At 36.6% G+C, this 19,932-nt stretch overlaps 1 protein-coding gene across 7 annotated transcripts in view; it reads left to right on the plus strand.

The window, feature by feature from the left end:
• Positions 1-18,651, plus strand: part of LOC150104513 (RNA-binding protein 25-like) — a 496,362-nt gene extending 477,711 nt beyond the window's left edge. For all 7 annotated transcript variants that reach the window (XM_090395192.1, XM_090395194.1, XM_090395191.1 and 4 more), the window contains one exon: positions 18,289-18,651. In XM_090395192.1, the coding sequence (XP_090251318.1) occupies positions 18,289-18,381 (93 nt within the window). In that variant the 3' untranslated portion in view covers positions 18,382-18,651. The remainder of the gene's footprint in view (positions 1-18,288) is intronic.
• Positions 18,652-19,932: the final 1,281 nt, after the last annotated feature.

The following is a 19,932-nucleotide window of genomic DNA, read 5'->3' on the forward strand; positions in this document are numbered from 1 at the left end:
TGAAAGTGACCACCATTATGGATTCCGTTAATGCCAATCAACAGGAGATCTACTCTCATATATCACCCGTCTCTGGACAAATGCCATGGAGAAATTTGGCAAATCCCAAGTGGTCGCATTTGATATCTCTAAAGCCTTTGGCTAGGTCTGACACAAAGGCTTACTAAGGAAACTCCCATTATTTAGATTGTCTCAAGACTTCTGCAGATGGATTGCCAGCTTTCTGTCTGGGTGCACACTATATGTGATGATAGATGGCTCCCTATCCTCTCCATCCAACTAATGCTGGGATCCCACAAGGTTCAGTTCTCTCACCGAACGTCTTCCTTCTGTATATCAATGACCTACTTGAGTTGACCTCAAACCCAATGCACAGTTTTGCAGATGACAGCACATTGCACCCCACTCCTCCCTTTCATTTCACAAACCTTACTCTACACAACTCACTTCAACCCACAGAATATCAACCAACACTGCCCTGCAAGCCACCCTCCAATGGGGCTCAGATAACCTTGTTAATTTCAATGCTAATAAAACACAGTTCTGTCTTATTTCTCACCAAAAAGAACCATTTTCCCCCAGTATTATTTTTGATAACACCCAAATTTCCAGACAAGATGAGATTTCTCTTCTCTTCCTGGAATTACCCTGACATCAGGCCTCTCCTGGCATAAACTCATCACAACCACTGCATCCTCAGCTTCCAAAACCTAGGATTCTTTCACTCAAGATGTTACTTCACCTCTAAACAGCTGTTAACCTTATACAAATCACAAACCTTCCCAGCTATTGAATCCTGTTCTCACATTTGGAGTGGAGCTCCTAAAAGCTCCCTCAAAATACTAGACTCAACACAGAGGAGAGTAATTAGACTGATAAATGATCCATCTCTTACCAACTCACTCCCCTCACTTTCACATAGATGTTTGGTCTCCGCAATTTGTATATTCTGTAAATATTTCCATGGGAAATGTTCATCTGAAACAGCACCAATAATTCCTCTACTCTGTACTAAGCCCATTATAACGCATACAGCTGCCACCCAACATCCTTTCACAAGTACACTTTGAAACCCACAGAACAAGTTTCTTTTCCTCCTCCTTCATTCTTGTTACTACTGTACAGTGGAACAGTCTTCCCCCCCTGATGTATTTCCCAAGGAATACAATATACAGCCTTTTAAATCAAATGTAAAGAAGTTTCTCCTTTCCCAACCCACTACCCATATATGGTACTAGCATATAGGTTGATCAGCCAACCTCTCATGTATGGGGCCCAACATAAAAAAAAAAAAATAAAATATAAAACCTGTGACAAGTAGGCCTGTGTCTGTCTCCCTTTATTCACAGCTTATTGTAGAGCACATTTTCACTGATGTTGTATCCATAAAATTGGACAAGACAGCAATGGGCTAATGAACTCTACAAATGAGTCATTTTAGTCTTTCTTTCGATTCTAGAATGATATTTCACCTGGTGCGTAAGTGGTATTGCTTACCATCACGAGAATGTTTTTGAAATGGGTAGATAATGGCAGTGTTGGGGTCATGGTGTGGGGAGCCATTATGCTTAATGCATGCACCGAGCTACAAATGCTGGAAAAAAGGGACTATGACTGTTGAATGTTATTGCAGCGAAGCTCTTCAACATTATGTTCATTTTTATGGATGACAGTACCACATCACATTATACATGAGCAGTGGAGATACTTCTGGAGACTGAGGATATTAATTAAATTGAGTGGGCAGCATGCTCTCCACATCTCAACCCTATAGAACATGTTTGGAATGCAATATTTTGGGATCCAGAAAACAGACAAGGCCGTATCCTTACTCTGAATGAGTAGTGGGCCAGTTTGCCTCAATCACTTAATGCTGAGCATGGTACAACGTGAGAGTTGCATTGCAGTTCAGGGTAGACATGTTCCATACTGAAATATTTCTCTGCATAGTTTTTTGTAAGTACTATACATTAACTCCCTAACTACATCCTTAAGGAATTTTTAACTGCTGCCAAACATATTACAATTTAATTTGTACGAAATTTATAACACATTTTTTGTGTAATATAATTTATTAGTATACTGGTAATAAATTTGTCTGTAGTCATGAATATTTTTTCACATGCAGTTAAAAATGTAGTTCTCCTTGGACACCAGTGTAGTTAGTACCCTACCTTAGGGAATTTCATTCTATGCAAAGACAGACCTTGAGATTGTCCTAATCATGATGGAGTAGCTATTCTTGTGGGCTGTCATACTACTTTCCATTATGTCCAATACTGCTCTGGAAGCAGTAGCGATTTGTTTATCTTTGGGAAGTCTTATTATGGTATGTTCAATTTATTTACCAGTGTGTTATGAGTTAATGAGTAGGAACTTGAAAATCTTATATTGTAATTGCCTCAACCCATATTTTTCATGGGCAACTTTAATGGACATAACATTCCATAGAGAATGTTGAAAATCTTTCTAAGAAACAAATACAAAATCTTATTTTCTGGCAATAACAATCGGAGAAAAGAGGGAGTAGCCATAGTATTCAACACTAAATATGACGAAAATCTTCTTGAATGCCAGGCAATATATATCAAGTAGAGTAGTGTGGGCAAATATCAGAATGGAGAAGTAGACAACAATGAGACTTATTTGTGTTTACTGTCTCACAGCAGGTTGCACCAAGGAAGAAATGGAGCCATTTTTGAGGTTAGAGAAGGCTGCTGGCTTAATGAAAAAGAAAACGTTGTTCTTTGTTGGAGATCTAAACAGTAGAGTAAAAAATGATTCCCAGGCATATAGAAATGTTTTGGCAAAATTTGGAGAAAAGTGCAAAGCTAATAATAATGGTAAATGCCTGCTAGATTTCTGTTCAGGACATGTATTAGTTATTACTAGCACCATGTTCCAACATAAAATTGTGCCCAAATTCACATGGAGAGAAGAAGCAAGAAATAAATAGTCTCATTGATTATCAGGTTCAGGACACAACAGTATACAGGGGATTTGAAATAGGAAGTGATCACTATTTAGTTTTGAACAGGATAAAGGTTAATTTGATATTGAAAAGAAGAGTGTGTAAGAACGCAACAAGGTTGAGCAAATCTCAGAGATAAACTGTAGACTGAAACACACAGACATCATTGAAGAAAAAATGAAAGAGTTTGAAAACAAGAACCAAACCTTGGAGATTCAATAGCAAATCCTGAAGAAAACATTGATTGATTCAACCAAGGCATCGAAAGGTAGGATAGGTGAGGAGAAAGGTAACGATAGCTGTAAGCCCTAAAAATAAAGTTTCTTTCAGAACATTCTATGTAGACTAGTCTCTTTTCTTGGTGTTGGGAAACCCAATATCACATATATCAGACTGTAATATGGCCTTTTGGTATGCATGTTTAAAAGATTATGGAAGCTATTAGTATGAATGCTGACAATATAACAGCATTCCACCATGACGGGTTTGTACTCCATCCTCCAATCCTCTCACTTTGTCAGCTACAACAGTCTCATACGCCATCATATGTCTACCTGCAATTGTTTAATGCATGCAAATCAACTCACTCTGATTTCTTACCAATCTATACTGATGGTTCAAGATCCAGAGAGTTGTGCTGCTGTGTTTCCTGATTCTACTCTCTCCAGCCAGATAACACTTATCCCAGTAATCCCAATAATTATACAGCAGAGTTGCATGCCATTCAGCTTTCACATGTGCATGTAAAAGAAAAGCTCTAACAAAAGTGTGTAATTTATACAGGCTATCTCCTCTCCTATGTATAATCTACATCCAGTTATTTGTTAAGTTTCAGAACATACAAAATGAAGTCCCTTAATTTCGATCTTCAGTTCTGCCGGATTTCCAGCCACATTGGAATTAAGAGCAACGAGACTGCAGATGCAGCTGCTAGATCAGATTATACTTTTTTTTGACATACCGTTTGACACATGTATACAGACTATAGACATTTTATAAGACCAAAGCTAATTTCTCAGTGGCAGTCTTCATGGCAGGAAGACACTGACAAACAAGTTGTATGATATTTAAATCTGAAATTAAGCATTGGGAACTTTGGTTTGATTTCTTATCCACATATTCCTCTTGTGATCCAATCTTGTGATACCAAGCATACTTCTTTCCATACTAAATTGTGTTGTTCTTAATTTTTGAATTTCCTTTGCATTCAGTGTCCATGTTTCACAGCCATATGTCAGTATAGGAAGAATACACTGGTTAAAAACTTTTCTCCTCAGGCATAATGGTAGTTGGATTTTGAATATTGAATGTAATTTTCTAAATGCTTTCCACCCAAGCATCGTGCATCTTTTAATTTCATCCATGATATTTTGTTCCATTGATATCTGTTGTCCTAAGTGTATGTAATGATCTACTTGTTTATTTCTGCATTATTGATTTTTATTATTTCTGGTTGGACATAGCTATTGAACATAACTTGGGTCTTCGTTAGGTTTATCTTTAGGCCTGCTGTTCTGCTAGCAATTTGGAGCTCATGGTCTGTAATTCATGTGCAGTTGAAGTAAAGATAACTGTCATCTGCAAAGCATAAATGGCTTAAATATCTTCCATTTATCTTCAGACCTTTCCTTTCCCAATCAAGAAGTTTGAATATTTCTTTTAGGCATGCTGCGAATAATTTTGGAGATATTGTGTCACCCTGTCTTATACCTTTCTGTATTCCCACTGAAATGAATTGCTGCTGTGGCATTGGTGTATGCTGATTTGATGGTTCTGATGTAGGGCTCCTCCACTTGTTGGTTTCGTAATGCTTTAAGTATTGCACAAGTTTTAAGTGAATCAAAGGCTTTCTCATAGTCAATAAAACCAAGACATAGTGGTAATTGATATTCATTACACTGTTCAATAATCTGCTGTACAACTTGAACATGGTCCATTGTATTAAAGCCCCTTCGAAAGCCTGCCTGTTCTTTTGGTTGTGCTAGGTCCAGAGTCGCACAAAGCCTATGAGCTAAGACTTTTGTAAACACTTGGTAGACCACTGATAGGTCGGTAGTTCATCAAGTCTTCTATCTCACCTTTTTCATGTATCAGAATGAGGGTAGCCTTCTTCCATGTTGTTGGTACATCATTTATCTTCAGGCATAAAGTGAATAGTTTTGTTTGATATATATATATATATATAAAAGGCAGTATTACTTAACACAATTTAGAATGAACAGTTTTCTAGATTTTGGATATAAAAAGTGAAATGATACTGAGGCTAATGTATGTATGATAATACTTAGGAACTTTTTTTGAATAAACTTGCATATTTGAATGCACACCTGTATAGTCTCTTGGATGTTAAATCAGGATCAGATGACTTGCTATGTTATGTTGTGCAAGACCATATGTGTTAAGCCTGATACTATCATGGTATTCTGTAAATCTCTCCTCTTCTAACAGACCAGTCTGTCCAAAATGTTATTATTTTAATTAATAGATACCTCCAGGGAGTAAGACTCATCAAGGTAGGCCACATACTACACGCATCAGATGTTGTACTTGATCTTGAATTCAATTACACTGTATGAGAGAAAAATCTAGAGCTCACCCCCTTCTTGGCAGCATTCATTCTCAGCTTCCAAGGATTCTCTCTTGTCTTTTCTGCACCCTCCATAAAATGAAAAATTTCATCAACTGAAACTCTGTATGAACCTTTCAGAAGTTTGTGAGCCTCGATCACATCATCTCTCTTTCTCCTGTCTGCAGTCTATGAATTCTCAATTCTGTCTTAATAATCAGTATTCCACAATCCTGATATCATTTTTAATACTCTCCATTGCAGTCCCTCCACTATATCAGAATCATAATAGAAACTAGGAGACCAGACCTGCAGACAGTAGTTCAAGTAAGTTCTTATCAAGACCTTCTAAAGAGGCGAAATGACATCCTTATTTTTACATATGAAAGTTCATTTCAGCATTGCAATTATCTTTTTGGTTTTATTTGCAATCTTTGCTACATGGCCCTTGAACTTCAACTATCTATCTACTAACACTCCAAGATCTCTCGCCTGATCAGTTTCTTCTTGCATAATCCAACCAATATAATATGACATGGATATGTAATCACACCAAAGTGTATGACTTTATATTTACTGAAATTGAACCGATAGCCATTTTCCCACGCCCACAGCCTATTCAAATTATTCTACAAATGTTACATATCAGCTGCATTGTTGGTTACCCTACCTGTCTTTGTAACTTCAGCAAGCAAGTGTATGCCACCTGTCAAATCTTTCCCAATGTCATTAATGTACAGATTGAATAACAGTAGACCAAGGACTGATCCTTGTGATACACCACTTAAATTTGCAGACTCACATTCCCCATATACCACTGTTTGATATCTGTCAGTCATCTTATCCACACTAATATGTACTTTCAATATTCTTCCCATCCAGCAACTGATAGTATTGCATTGATTCCAGTATACTACTCAGTTAGGCAAAATTTCCTGCTTTGTAGTTATCTTTTCTGAATGGAACATTCATAAACTTAGCCACTTCCCAAGTGAGTAACACATGATCACTGTCACCAACCACAAGCAGAATAGTTGCATCTTTAACTGAAACACCCTCTGACACTGTAATCAAATCTGTCACTCTCTCACCTCGAGTTCCTTCTGTCACATGCTGCTTGAGGAAATTGTCTTGCAACAGCTTAAAAAAAATTCTGTTTCATTCTTTATATGATGACAAATAGAATGAGCACAGAACTTGGTAAAACTCTTGGTAGAGAAAGTGGGATTAGTTTGCATTTCATATAGCTTTTCCAAAGTTAAATTGATTCTGAAATGGGATTAGTTGATATAACTAAGCTGCATGTAAAAGCTAAGAAATGAGTGGTCTAATAAATGTTTTACCAAGTGTTGAAAAGGAGCAATTGGCCCAAGAGGGAGATTGTCAGCTGTCCATTGCAGTTACTTTAAATTGTTGGATTTTGTTTTTCATCATGTTGGAGGCTTAATAGATTGTATACAGCAGTCAGAAAGGATTAAAACCAGAATTTAATTCTTCTTATATTTTGTCTCAGTCAATGAGACATCTTCAGGGATTACAAAAAAACTAATGTAACATAAAAACAAATAACAAACAATACTAAGTCCAACCACGTGGGTGATACTGAAGTCTTTGAGTTTTAAAGGTTTGAGTTTTTTCGTGATTTCCAGGGGCCAGGAAGACACTTTTTTAAAGTAAAATATCATATCACCAGAGCTGGTAAGGTTAATTCCGTGGCATTAACCTTACCAGCTCTGGTGATATGATATTTTTTTCTTTTCGTAATTTCATGAGAGCAGTGCGTTGGGAGGATGATAAATTACTTTTTGGAGGCGAAGACTGGGTGAGGATGTTGCGACGTCAAGTTTGTTCAACATGTTGTTTGCTATCTCCGGCGCTAAGCGACAGATCCTGTGTTCGACGTTGAACATCACATTAAGCATCGGCACCTCTTTCGGAGCAACCGCGAAATTGTGGTAGGCTTAGGGCACTGATGCCATCGTCATTGAACCTTTTGGATGATAAGTTAACTTCTGTCTGGAGCAGTTGAATTTGCAGTTATGGCTTGGCTTTACAAAGGTTGTTAAATTTTTTTATATCTTTATTTTTTATTCCAGTTCACAATGGAAAAGGAAAAGAACAATTGCTTACCCTTCCTTAGACACCTTAGTTACACGCCTTCCCAGCGGTACACTTTCCTTCACGGTATATAGAAAACCCACGCACGCAGGCAGATACATCCACAAATGCTCCCACTACCACCACCCTGCTCAACAATATATCATTATTAAAACTCTTACCAGGAGAGCCCATAATCTTTGTTCAGTTGAACTGCCCTTACAACTGAACTTGACCACATACACAACACTTTCCTCTCCAATGGCTACAGCGATCACAGCATTAAAAAAATAATCAGGTCCTCCCCCATTCCCCGGTCTTCTCTTCAAAAAGAGTTTAGAAATGCCATCACCATACTCTACATCCGTGACACATCAGAAAAAATAGCCAAGATTTTAAAAAAGTACAACCTACACACAGCATTTAAGCCCACTGCAAACTTGCTACCCTTATCCACTCTACAAAAGATCAGCTCCCTCCTCTCTCAGTGCCTGGAGTCTATAAAGTACCCTGTTCCTGTAAACTGGCATACTTTGGACAGACAGGCAGATCAGCTACTATCCGCCTGGAGGAACGTAAGTCATACATCTGCAAGCACGACTATGATCAGTCAGGCCTGGCTGACCATGTCTTGGATACAACCCACAGGATCTCATGGGAAAAAAACCACCATGCTCCACCACAGCAAATTCAAAAGAGAAAGACTATTCTTAGAATCAACAGCTCTCAGGAATCAACCAAATCTTAACAAATATGGTTGCATTAAGCTGCCTAAGATTTGGGAAACGCTTATCACCAGAGGTCCCACTTTGCATTCCAGGCCACCTACAACTGCCCTTAGAGGGCGCTCCACATAGATAGGACTTTAGTGTCACCCATGTGGTTGGGCTTAGTATTGTTTGTTTTTTGTTTTTATGTTACATTAGTTTTTTTGTAATCCCTGAAGATGTCTCATTGACTGAGACAAAATATAAGAATTAAATTCTGTTTTTAATCCTTTCTGAGTGCTGTATACAATCCATTAAGCCTCCAACATGATGTACTCACAGCACTTAAGCCTCTACACGTGGATTTGTTTTTCATGTGCTGGCCTGGTTGGCTGAGTGGATAGCATACCCTCCTTAACCAACAGATTGTCGGTTTAAATCCCACCTTGGGCATGGATGTTTGTAAAAGCCTATTCTGGATGAGCTTGTATAGCTCCTTGAGTTTCTAATATTTTTAATGACCCAATGGTATGACAAACTTGAAATAATAAATTATTTTAGGAGGCTTTAAGGCATCATCATCAACATTTCATGATATGTATGTCTAATGGGTGTACTGTCTATGATAGTAGTACAGGAGAAAGTTTACTTTACCAGTATCTTATTACCAGTTTCATTTTAATGTGTTCCTTGTGAGGTCTCCATTATTACTAAATTATTATTACTATTCTTATTCCATCGTTACTATATCCATCTAGATCTTGGTCTTCGTCTTTTGTCCCCTGCTGTTCTGGGATCAAACAATGTGCTTTTTACTAACCTTTCTCCGCCCATTATTCAAGGTGATATATGGTCACTATTCAGTGACCATATATCATCTTAGACAAGCTCTATGCTGCTTACATAGTTTGAATTTTTTTCTCCTATAAACAAACACAAATCTAACTAAAATCATGTTTAATCATTTTGTAACACAAAAAAACATAATAATAGAAAACAATTTCTTGGAAAGTGTCTCTTCATATACATATTAAGTCATCTCATTGATCTAAACTGTGGACTCCAAAAGGAAATAAATAGAAGCGTTCAACTTGCCTGGACTGCATCCAGAAAATAAAAGCATTTTTCAAAGCAATGATGTCCCATTCTGTTTAAAAAGGAAGACATTTAACCAGTGTATACTTCCAATCATCACATATGGTTGTGCAACTTGGTCTCTAACAAAAACACTAACAAATAAACTAGCAACAACTCAAAGAAAAATGGAGAGGCATCATATTAAAAGATAAGAAGGAAAACTCCTAGATAAGAAGCCAGACTCGTACCACTGACATCATTCTTCACCAGCCATAACCAGCAACTAAAATGGAAATGGCTGGCCATCTATCCAGAAGAGAAGATGAGCAATGGACCACCATGCTAACCAACTGGATTCCAAAAGAAGGGAAACGAGGACATCCTAAAAGAAAGTGGAGTGATGAATTGTCAAATTTTGTTGGGAAAAATTGGTTAGCCATTGTCAAGAACAGAGAAAGGTGGAAGGAACTGGAAGAGGGCTTCATTCAGCAGTGGACAGAAAATGGATGAAAAGAAGAAGGAAATGCACAAGAAGTCACAAATCCTATAATCTGAGAGAGAACCTATTAGAAGAAGACCAAGCATCAGTTTTTTTATCTGATTTGATAAAATCAGATAAAAAAACTGATGCTTGGTCTTAACTTTTACCCCACCCTCCACCCCTCTCTCTCTTTCTCATCCAAGACTATATCAGTTTCCTTTCTTGTGTGGTCTTTCATATTATGGATAAAGGCCTAGCTATGTGATAGTTTACGTAAAAGAGCATCAGGTTTATACATATATATATACGAGGTGGTATCAAAAAGTTTCGAGACTAGCTCTGTTTACGATAAATTACTTTATTTGTCTACGTTTACACACCATCACCTTCAAAATAGTTACCTTATCAATACAGCACTCCCAGCGTTCTTGCCACTTCTGGAATGTGTCCTGGAAGTCTTCTTTTCGAAGCATGTCAAGCACGTTCTGCGATTCGCGCTGGATCTCCACAATGGTGTCAAAACGGTGAACCTTTGAGCTCGATCGTCATCTTCGGGAAGAGGGCGAAGTCTGCAGGAGCCAAATCTGGTGAGTAGGATGGGTGCGGAAGTGAGATCATGTTGCTTTGGCGAGAAACTCATGTTTGAGGAGAGCTCAGTGACAGGGTGTATTGTCATCGTGGAGCATCCAGTTTTTCGCGCTCCACAGATCTGGTCCCTTTTGCTGAATGTCCTCCCTCAGACACCTTAAAACCTAGCAGTAGAACTCGTAATTGATGGTCTGGCCCCTTTACTTTACCTAGGTTCAAATCCCATTGTGCATATGGATATGTTATTTTGTGCCAGGTGAATTTTAGTGCATAACATGAAATAACCACTGTGTCATGGTTACCCTGAGGACGAATTCTCGATGCACAATGCCGCAAATGACAAAAAAGACGATGAGCATGCACTTGGTCGAGCTGCGGACCTGCCTCGCCTTTTTCGGTCGTGGAGATGATGGGCTCTTACACTGTGAAGACTGTTGCTTCGTCTCTGGGTCGTACCTGTACACCCAAGTTTTGTCACCGGTAATGATCCTGTGGCAGATTTGCCCAGTTTAATGCAGAATTTCACGTTTGTTCTTTGTTCTAACTTCAGTTGCACAGCTCCCGATGTACACAGAACGATGTCTTTTGGCACACTGACTTATGAAGGTAGGTGCTCCCTGTGACTGTGCATGCAGCCTTGTGCTGCCATCTGTTGGCGTGTTATAAACCTAGTCTCAGAAATTTTTGATACCACCTCGTATATATATAGATATATATATATATATATATATATATATATATATATATATTTTTTTTTTTTTTTTTTTTTTTTTTTTTTTGAGTTAGATAAATCTGATCTGGCAAATTATTCTGTATCTTAGATAAACCTCCATTTAAAACTGACTTAAATGCTATATAAAAGATTTCTTTTTTTAGAAAGGTTGTATAAAGAGAGACATTAAACTGACTCATAAGCTGAATTTAAATAAAAATAAGTTTTTTTTTTCTACTTAAGACTGTCTTCCATACTTTGAATGCTGAAATGTACCCTGGATATTTTCTCTCAGTTTTTTTTTTTTTTTACTGTTCATTTCGTTATATAATATTTCAAAGTAACTGCCTTTCTGAGTAGATAGTGTAGCCATAGCCCACTCTAAAATCAACAGGTTCTAAGTTCAAATCCCATTGTGCATATGGATAGGTTATTTTGTGCCAGGTGAATTTTAGTGCATGACATAAAATAACCACTGTGTTATAATTACCAGAAGCTTAAACTGGTGTGTTTAAGTTCATGTTAAATAAACATTACTCCAGACATACAGAATATCCTTAATCTTTCAGGTCACTGTTATCATCTTCAATTCCTTTTGCAGTAGTTATTTCTTCATTTCTGAAGAAATAACTACTGCAAGCTTAAACTGGTGTGTTTAAGTTCATGTTAAATAAACATTACTCCAGACATACAGATATCCTTAATCTTTCAGGTCACTGTTATCATCTTCAATTCCTTTTGCAGTAGTTATTTCTTCATTTCTGAGCTTTTGTGCCTCCAGTACATTTTATTAATCTGCAATATTTATTCATATTTTTACTAGGTACTATTTTTACACATAAATTAGTTTTCTCACATTATCTCTACGTTCTGTAGGAGTGCACTATGCCTTAATTGCCATGAACTTTCAATATGATCAATATGATTTCTTCTGTAACAAGACCTGCAACTTTAATTTAATTTCTTGAGTTATTTTTTACTTTACGTTACTTTCCTATGATTCTTTCCTGGCTGTATTAGTTGATATCCCCTTTGGAATTTGTGACTGGATATGAGGTTTAGTTCTTCTTTCGCCCAATAGCAGCATCCAATTCCTGATAGGTACATCCTCATAGGGGATGTACATGATAGTATAATCCACATGACTAATTTACATAATTACCTACTTCCTTTCAATAATTTTCCTCCAAATTAATCTATCTGTCAGAACAAAATTGGAATGATATTAGATCTCATATTTCAGTCTTCTAAAGTGCTATTAATCTACCTAGATCTTGGTATTCTTCTGGGTGTTTTTCCTGCCATAATGGCAAAAAATCTCTTCTTTTCTAACCTTTCCTGTCCTGTTTAAGTGATTATACCACTTCAGCTTAGCTCTGTTTACACATTCCAAAATGTTAAAAGGTCCCATCCTAATATCCTCATTTTGATATGGTTTTTCCATTGATACCATTTATTCACTCCCCTGATCTTTCTCAAAACCTGAGGTCTCCAGTCTGATCAGGTATTTCATTTCTAACCCAGCTTTCAGATCCATAAGGTAAAACAGATTTGAACACTATTTTATGTAGAACAAGCTTATTGTTTTGATTAATTTCTCTCTTATTCAATATAAATTAATTCATTTAACTTCCTATCATACCACAGCAGCTTTGCTAATTATTTTGTCTATTTAATATTTAAATTTTAATATTTAGTTTGCCATCTTCTAAAAGTTGTGCCTAAAGAGCTGAAATTGTTTCACTTGTTCTACAGGTTCTCTGGAATGAAAATTATGGCAAATTTTCATTCCAAATTTATTACAGTTGCTACTCAATTTAGTTAGAGATTCCTGCAGGCTTCTGCTGGATTTGTTTGAGTTCATCATTTGTATAAAATAAAGAACAGATTTTGAATATCTACAATTTTGATAACAGGCTTAATTCTACTCTCCTTCATTATATGATCCATATAGATGGAGAATAACAGTGGAGATAATGTGTACCCTTGTTCTTGCATCTGATTTAACACCAAACTCCAGTACCTCCTTCAATTCTAACTGCTGACTCAAATATAGCTTATATATATTTCTGGATGTAATGAACCATATAATTGCAATTTTTGATCAGCTTTTCTCTTCATACCTTGTCATATGCCTTTTCCAGATCTGCAAAACTTAAATACAAATCCTTGTTATATTTCTTTGATTTCTCTACTATTTGTCATCATCATCATCATGTACAACTATTTGTCTTAAAGTGAAAATCTGATCCTGAGAATCTTTTTATAGATTAGTTCTGTGACATGTCTGCTTCGGTCATTTATTATTCGACTCTCTAACAAGGCTTTCTGAATTAATGAGGATATCCATTGTAAAACTTATACCTCCATAGTTGAGCATTTCTTGTTAAATACCATCAATTCCAGCTTCTTTTTCACAAGTGTTTTTATGATGACCTCACACATTGAAAGGTTTCAAGACTTATAACACTACATTGTCATGTGTGGGCAAATGATTAAGGAGGAAAATGTAATGTGGTGCTCTGTTTCTTAAAGGGTGACAGGAGATTGTACTCAGTGGAAAAGCAGTATGAGAAAGATTGTTCCAAATAATAAAGTTGGATGGAATTACTGAAGCTGATGAGAAGTTAGTTCGGTGTGTTTGGAGCTAGAGAGTGTTGGCCAGTGGCTGCTCTAGTTCTTGTGTTATTACAAGAAAGCAGAAGAATGGTAGCAGCCAATTCAGAGGAGCAATATCCTTGAAAATACCTACAGAAATGGCACAGTGCTGAAATAGAGTGCCTGTGATAAAGTGACTGAAGGGAGTCTGTGAGCAAAGTGTCATCTATTAAGCAGATTGTCCTCTTCTGAATATCATGAAGAATTCTTAGATCTTGGGTTCTCCACACCATTTGTGGGAACAGTAATCCAAGGTTGGTTGGATCTCAGACTTATAAAGTGTTAGGAGTTGAAAGGAAGAGAAGTAATATTTATAATGGAAAAGAACACCAAGCACTTTAGAGGTTAAGGAGGCTATAAGTGATATGTTTGTGCCAGGATAAACCAGATGTGACAGTCAACCCAACAAGAGAAAGATGGATCTTGAAAGGAAACTGAAACATTCTCAAACTTGAGAGGAGATGAATTATGATTTTTCTTGTGAAGAATAGGACAGGCTTGTATTTTTTTGTTATTGATATTTACTAAGTTGTCTTCACTCCATTTGAGGAGGTCACTGGTTATGGAAGATCTTAAGGCATCTAACATTAGAGTACTACAGGGTTTATTGAAGGAAGAGGAATGAAGAGTGTTGTCATCAGTGAAGCTGCGAATAGGATTTAAAGTCATAGAAAGGAGGTCATTGATGTAAAGGAGGAAAAGTGTGGATGTGAGCACAGAACCCTGGGGCACTCCATAATTGATGGAGAAATCTAATGAGAGTAAGCTATCAATCATGACACACAGTGAATGGCCAGTGAGGAAGCTGGCCAAAGAACAATAGTGGCAGAATCCATATTGGTGATCACAAACTATTGAGTATTAAGGTAGTGAAGCTGGTTGTTGATAACTTTCTCCATCTCTTTTGAAAGTACTGAGATGAGAACAATGGGTCAATAGATAGATGGATTTGTCTCTCTCTCTTATTGGGTACAGGCTGGATGTAGGCTTGCTTACATGCTGTTGGGTAGATGCCAGTAGATTATGATAAAGTATGTAGACGATACAATGTGGGTGTCAGTTCTAGAGCACAACTGTAGGAATACCATCTGGACTAGGAGCCTTATAAGATATTAAGCCAAACCAAGGCTTTCATCACCAAACCAAAGCACATCATCAACATAGCTATGCTATGTTGATGATGTGCTTGCTATTTGGCCACATGGCCAAGACACAGGATACGTTCTTAGCACATTTAGTTAGCTAACCCCCAAAAAATCCACTTTACAATGGAACTGGAAGCTAATGACTGTCTGCCCTTCCTGGATACACTACTCACACATCTTTCAGATGGTTTCTTATCATTCTTGGTTTATAGAAAACCCACATATACAGGGATATATTTACACAAACAGTCACATCATCACCCATCTCAACAATATGGTATCCTAAAACCACTAACCCACAGAGCTAGAGTGATTTGTTTCAATGACATTGCTCTCACTGCTGAACTCACTCACATATGTCACACCTTCTTGGCCAATGGCTATAATCCCCATAAGAAAGACAAAATATTAAATGCACTCTAGACATCCCCCCCCCCCCTGCCAGTCTACCACAGAAGATTACAACAAAACTGTCACCATCTCATACGTTAAAGGCACATCGGAAAAGATATCAAGAGTACTTAATAAACATCAGCTATGCACAGTATTTAAACCAGTTTTGAAAATTGGAAAAGAAAAAAAGCTGACATCACTAGTACAGCAGTCAACATAAATACAGTATCAAGAAGAACTCTCAGAAAAGCAAAATGATGAGTCTATTAGAAATTTATTTAACATAAAAGGAACAATGGCATGGCTTTCTGATGAGAAACAGAAACAAAATTCAACTAGTTTTGCAACAAAAAACACTGTTGCCCTTCTCATCGTCATATTTAGTTGAATATGGCTTTAGTGCTGTAAATAACTTGCTACTGAAAAAAAAGAAATCATCTGGATATCACAAACCATGCGGATTTGAGATTGAAAATGACTAAATTAGTACCTCAAATAAAAACTCTTTGCAGCAGACATCAAGCTGAAGGATCGCATCAACTTGGATTTTATCCCCCCCCCCCCCCCCGGAGTTCAATTTGATTTATGTTTTATAATATACCAAGTGTAATATAAAATTTATATTCATTAAAGAAAGTCAAATTAAAAACAGTTTTACCTATGTTCTTTTAAAGTACATATTCATATTATACTTTTTTTTAGAACTTGGCTGACTATTATGCTAGAGGGAGGGTGGGCATCAAAATCTTCGAGGCATTTTGAGGTGGGGCATGATCCAAAAAGCATTGGGAAACACTGATTTTAACCGTATGTGAAATTGGCAATGCTCATCTGTTCACCCAAAGACAGAATCTCTCCTTTATCACATCCAGAAGTCTATGAAGTGCCCTGTTCATGTGATCGAGCTTACTATGGTCAGACAGGAAGAACTGTGGGCATTTGCCTTAGTGAACATAAGGAATACATCCAGCACTATCGCTATGGCAAGTCGAGTCTAGCAGACCATGCTTTAGATATCCTTGCACACAGGATCAATTGGAAAAAAACAAAATTGCTGCAGAGAGATAACTGTTCTAAAATCAACAGAAGCCTTGAAACATACTCCAAACCTCAACAAGTATGGCTGTGTAAATTTGCCAAAGATTCGGGAGACTGTCATCTTAAGACCTAATTAATACCTGCTTTCTCTCTCTCTTTCTCCCCCCCCCCCACTCTCAACATAGATGGTGCCTAATTAGGACTTCAGTCTTTGTGTTATTACAATTGTTCAAACTAGTCCCGTTGTTATTGTCTTGCATAGCATTATGAGACACAGCATTCAGGCTTTCTGAAGCACAATTTGATGCATTCTCATTCTTTGTTCCTGAAAATATGCCATTTTAGTTAGAGAAGAAAACTGCCACTAAAATATGTCATTCCAAAAATGCATGTAACCTAAGAATGCAGCCTCTCAGTATAGCAGCAAATGGCTGTATACAAGCAGTTTGTGCATGCTATTCAAATTTCCCAAACTTTAGGATAGTGTCTCGAAATGCTAATTAACTCGCTTGTTTTTGTATAAATTCGGTCCATTTATAGTTTTTACCATTCTTGTTCTACAACCAACCTCCTAGTTAATCTCGTCTACCTTTGGACTCAGGCCATGGAAAGATTTGGTGAAACTCAGTTATTTTTCTCAATATTTGTAAAGCATTTGATTGTGTCTAGCAGCAAGACCTGAACAAACTGCCATGTTATGACCTCCATTCCATATTCTGTGATTGGATTGCCAGCTTCCCCACTGGTCATTCACTATGTGTCATGGTGGATGGCTTTCTCTCATGAGATTTCCCAATCAGCGCTGGAGTACCTCAGGGTTTTGTGCTCACACCCACACTCTTCCTCTTTTACATCAATGACTTTCCTTACTCTGACTTTAAATCCTATTCACAGATAACACTCTTCATTCCTGTTCTTCATTCAATAAACCCTGTAATGTCAGATGCCTCAAGATTTTCCACAACCAGTGACTTTAACAGCGACCTCCTAAACATCATCAAATGGGTGAAGACAACTTAGTAAATTTCATTGCCAAAAAACACAATCCTGCCTTATTATCCACGAGAAAAATCCTACCTCATCCCCTCTCAAGTTTGATAATGTTCCAGTTTCCTTTCAAGATCAGTTTTCTTTACTTGGGTTGACTGTCACATCCAGTTTAACCTAACACAAACATATTGCTCACATAGCCTTTAAAAAGCTTGGTATTCTAAACATTACTTCTTCTTTCAACTCTTAACATGTCTCAGATCCTCTTAAGAATATTTAATGATATGCAGAAGAGAGCAATCCACTTAATGGACGGCCCATCCCTCACCGCCTCTCTTCAGTCACTTTATGATATGTAATTTATTTCAGAGCTGTGCCTTTTTCTGTAGGTACTTTCATGGGCATTGCACCTCTCTTCACTTTCTCTAACCATACAAAAACTAGAGCAACTGCTGGCCAACAGTGTCCAGCTACGAACATGCCTTATGAGCTTCCTTCATTCCATCCACCTCTATTCTTTGGAACAATCTCCCCCATACTGTTTTTCTCGCTGAGTACAATCTTCCATTCTTTAAGAAACATATCAACATGCTATATTTCCTCCTTAGTCACTTGCCCAGACATGGTACTGTAGCATTATAAGTCTTGTGATCTCTGATGTGTATGAATATTAGATTTAGAAATCATGGTAGATATGATTTTGAGCATGTTAATCATTTGGATAACCCAGTGTCATTCAAAATATTATCATTAGCAACCACATTTAATGAAGTTCAACAAAAAAATGCAATGTTTGTTCTTAAATGCTATTATTTTTATTTATTTTTTATTAATGGGAGATTTTTATGGTACTACATTTTTTTAGGTACTGGATGAAGAAGCCGAGGTATTTGTTGTAAAAATGTGGCGCCTCCTTATTTATGAAATAGAAGCCAAGAGATTAGGATTGATGAGGTAGCACAAAAATTGTATTTTAAATTATTAAGACACATCAGGACTGTGCATGTATAATCTACTTGCAGTTTACTCTGTTACATAGAGTAATGTTCAAAGACTGTTAAAAGAATTTCTGCACCTAGAGGCCTAAAAGTGTCTCAGAATACTGTGCCGATTTATCATCCTGAAATTCTGTATTCTCATTTTTCATTTCATATTGTGAACACCTCCATCATTTCTTTATGTTGTTGTCTCAGATTGTGTAGGTATAATAAAAAGATTGTTCATAAAATCCTATATTTGTTTTATTAACTCAAAAATGACTTCACTCTCTCTGCAAGCTTGGTTAGGTAAACATATGCAAATACAATTAGAAATTTCAATCAGTGATTTTGCTTATATGTTCTTCTCTGTTAAATGATCTTTTAGGTACTTTTATTTTCAGGATTAATATTGGAAAGCATTGTGTAATTTATTAAATTTGTTTATGAATAGATTCATGCTGCAGTTTGCGATAAGTTTATTTATTTTTTAATGTGAATTCCACTAATAAAAGGTGTAAGACTATAGTATGGTGAGCTAAAGATTAGGCAAATCTAGAAATCTGGCTTGAAAGTATTATATGTAGAAATTTTGATATATCAGTATAGAGATAATATCAGATACTTATCTGAATATATCTCTATAATACATCAAACGAGTTGGCCTGGCAAAGGGAAACCCTAGTTGAAATCCCATCCTATAAGGAGAGGAATTTGATGTAGGCAAGCAGTGCTAAATAAGATTTACAATAAGTATTCTGGTGGTATTCCACCAAGAACAAAAAATCATCTGTAACCTGATGACATTAACCAAAATTCCTTCCACAGTGAGATTTTATTCCACTGATTGTTTGTGCTGTTTATATCCTGCCTCTCATTCACTCAGCAGACCAGGCTAGTTGAAATAAATTTTCAACCAGATCTCTAGCTCAAAATATCATGGTAAGTAATCATTCCACAGCATTAGAATTGGGAAGTGATATTTTTAAAGTAATGTGATAGTTATGGAAAATATAAAAAAATAAACAAAAAATATATGTAAAAAATTAGGTTTATTAATTCAGCTCTTGGCAGGTGACACTGGTTATATGATCGGAATGCCACTTAATTTATAATTTTTGCTTATGAAGTTTCTCAACTGTAACCTCTATTTTGGATACATCTTAAAAAATTATGGAAACAACTACCATGTTAGAGTAAAACTTTAGTTTAATATAAACCAAAATAATCACTTGATGCTTCAACTTTCATATGAAGGTTGAAGCATCTGGAGTATATGGACATGCAAAGAAACAAGCTGCACTACAGTCTACATGGTATGGCTGAAACTACATTGATTTGGTCAACTGTTAAAACTTCTCACCTGACCTCTGGTGGAAAAAAAAAACTTACTACATCAAAGCTAGTCCTGTTATTATTTTATTATTATCCTATTACATTACAAAATTAAATTAAGCTAGAGAGCAACATGTTCACAGAAAAAATTATACATAAGTATATACAGGGTGTTCGGGATAAATTTGACATATTTA

The sequence above is a fragment of the Typopeltis vanoorti genome, chromosome 7 (genome assembly GCF_054136105.1).
Source record: "Typopeltis vanoorti isolate ZY-2024b chromosome 7, IOZ_Tvanoo_1.0, whole genome shotgun sequence".
Taxonomy (NCBI): Eukaryota; Metazoa; Arthropoda; class Arachnida; order Uropygi; family Thelyphonidae; genus Typopeltis; species Typopeltis vanoorti.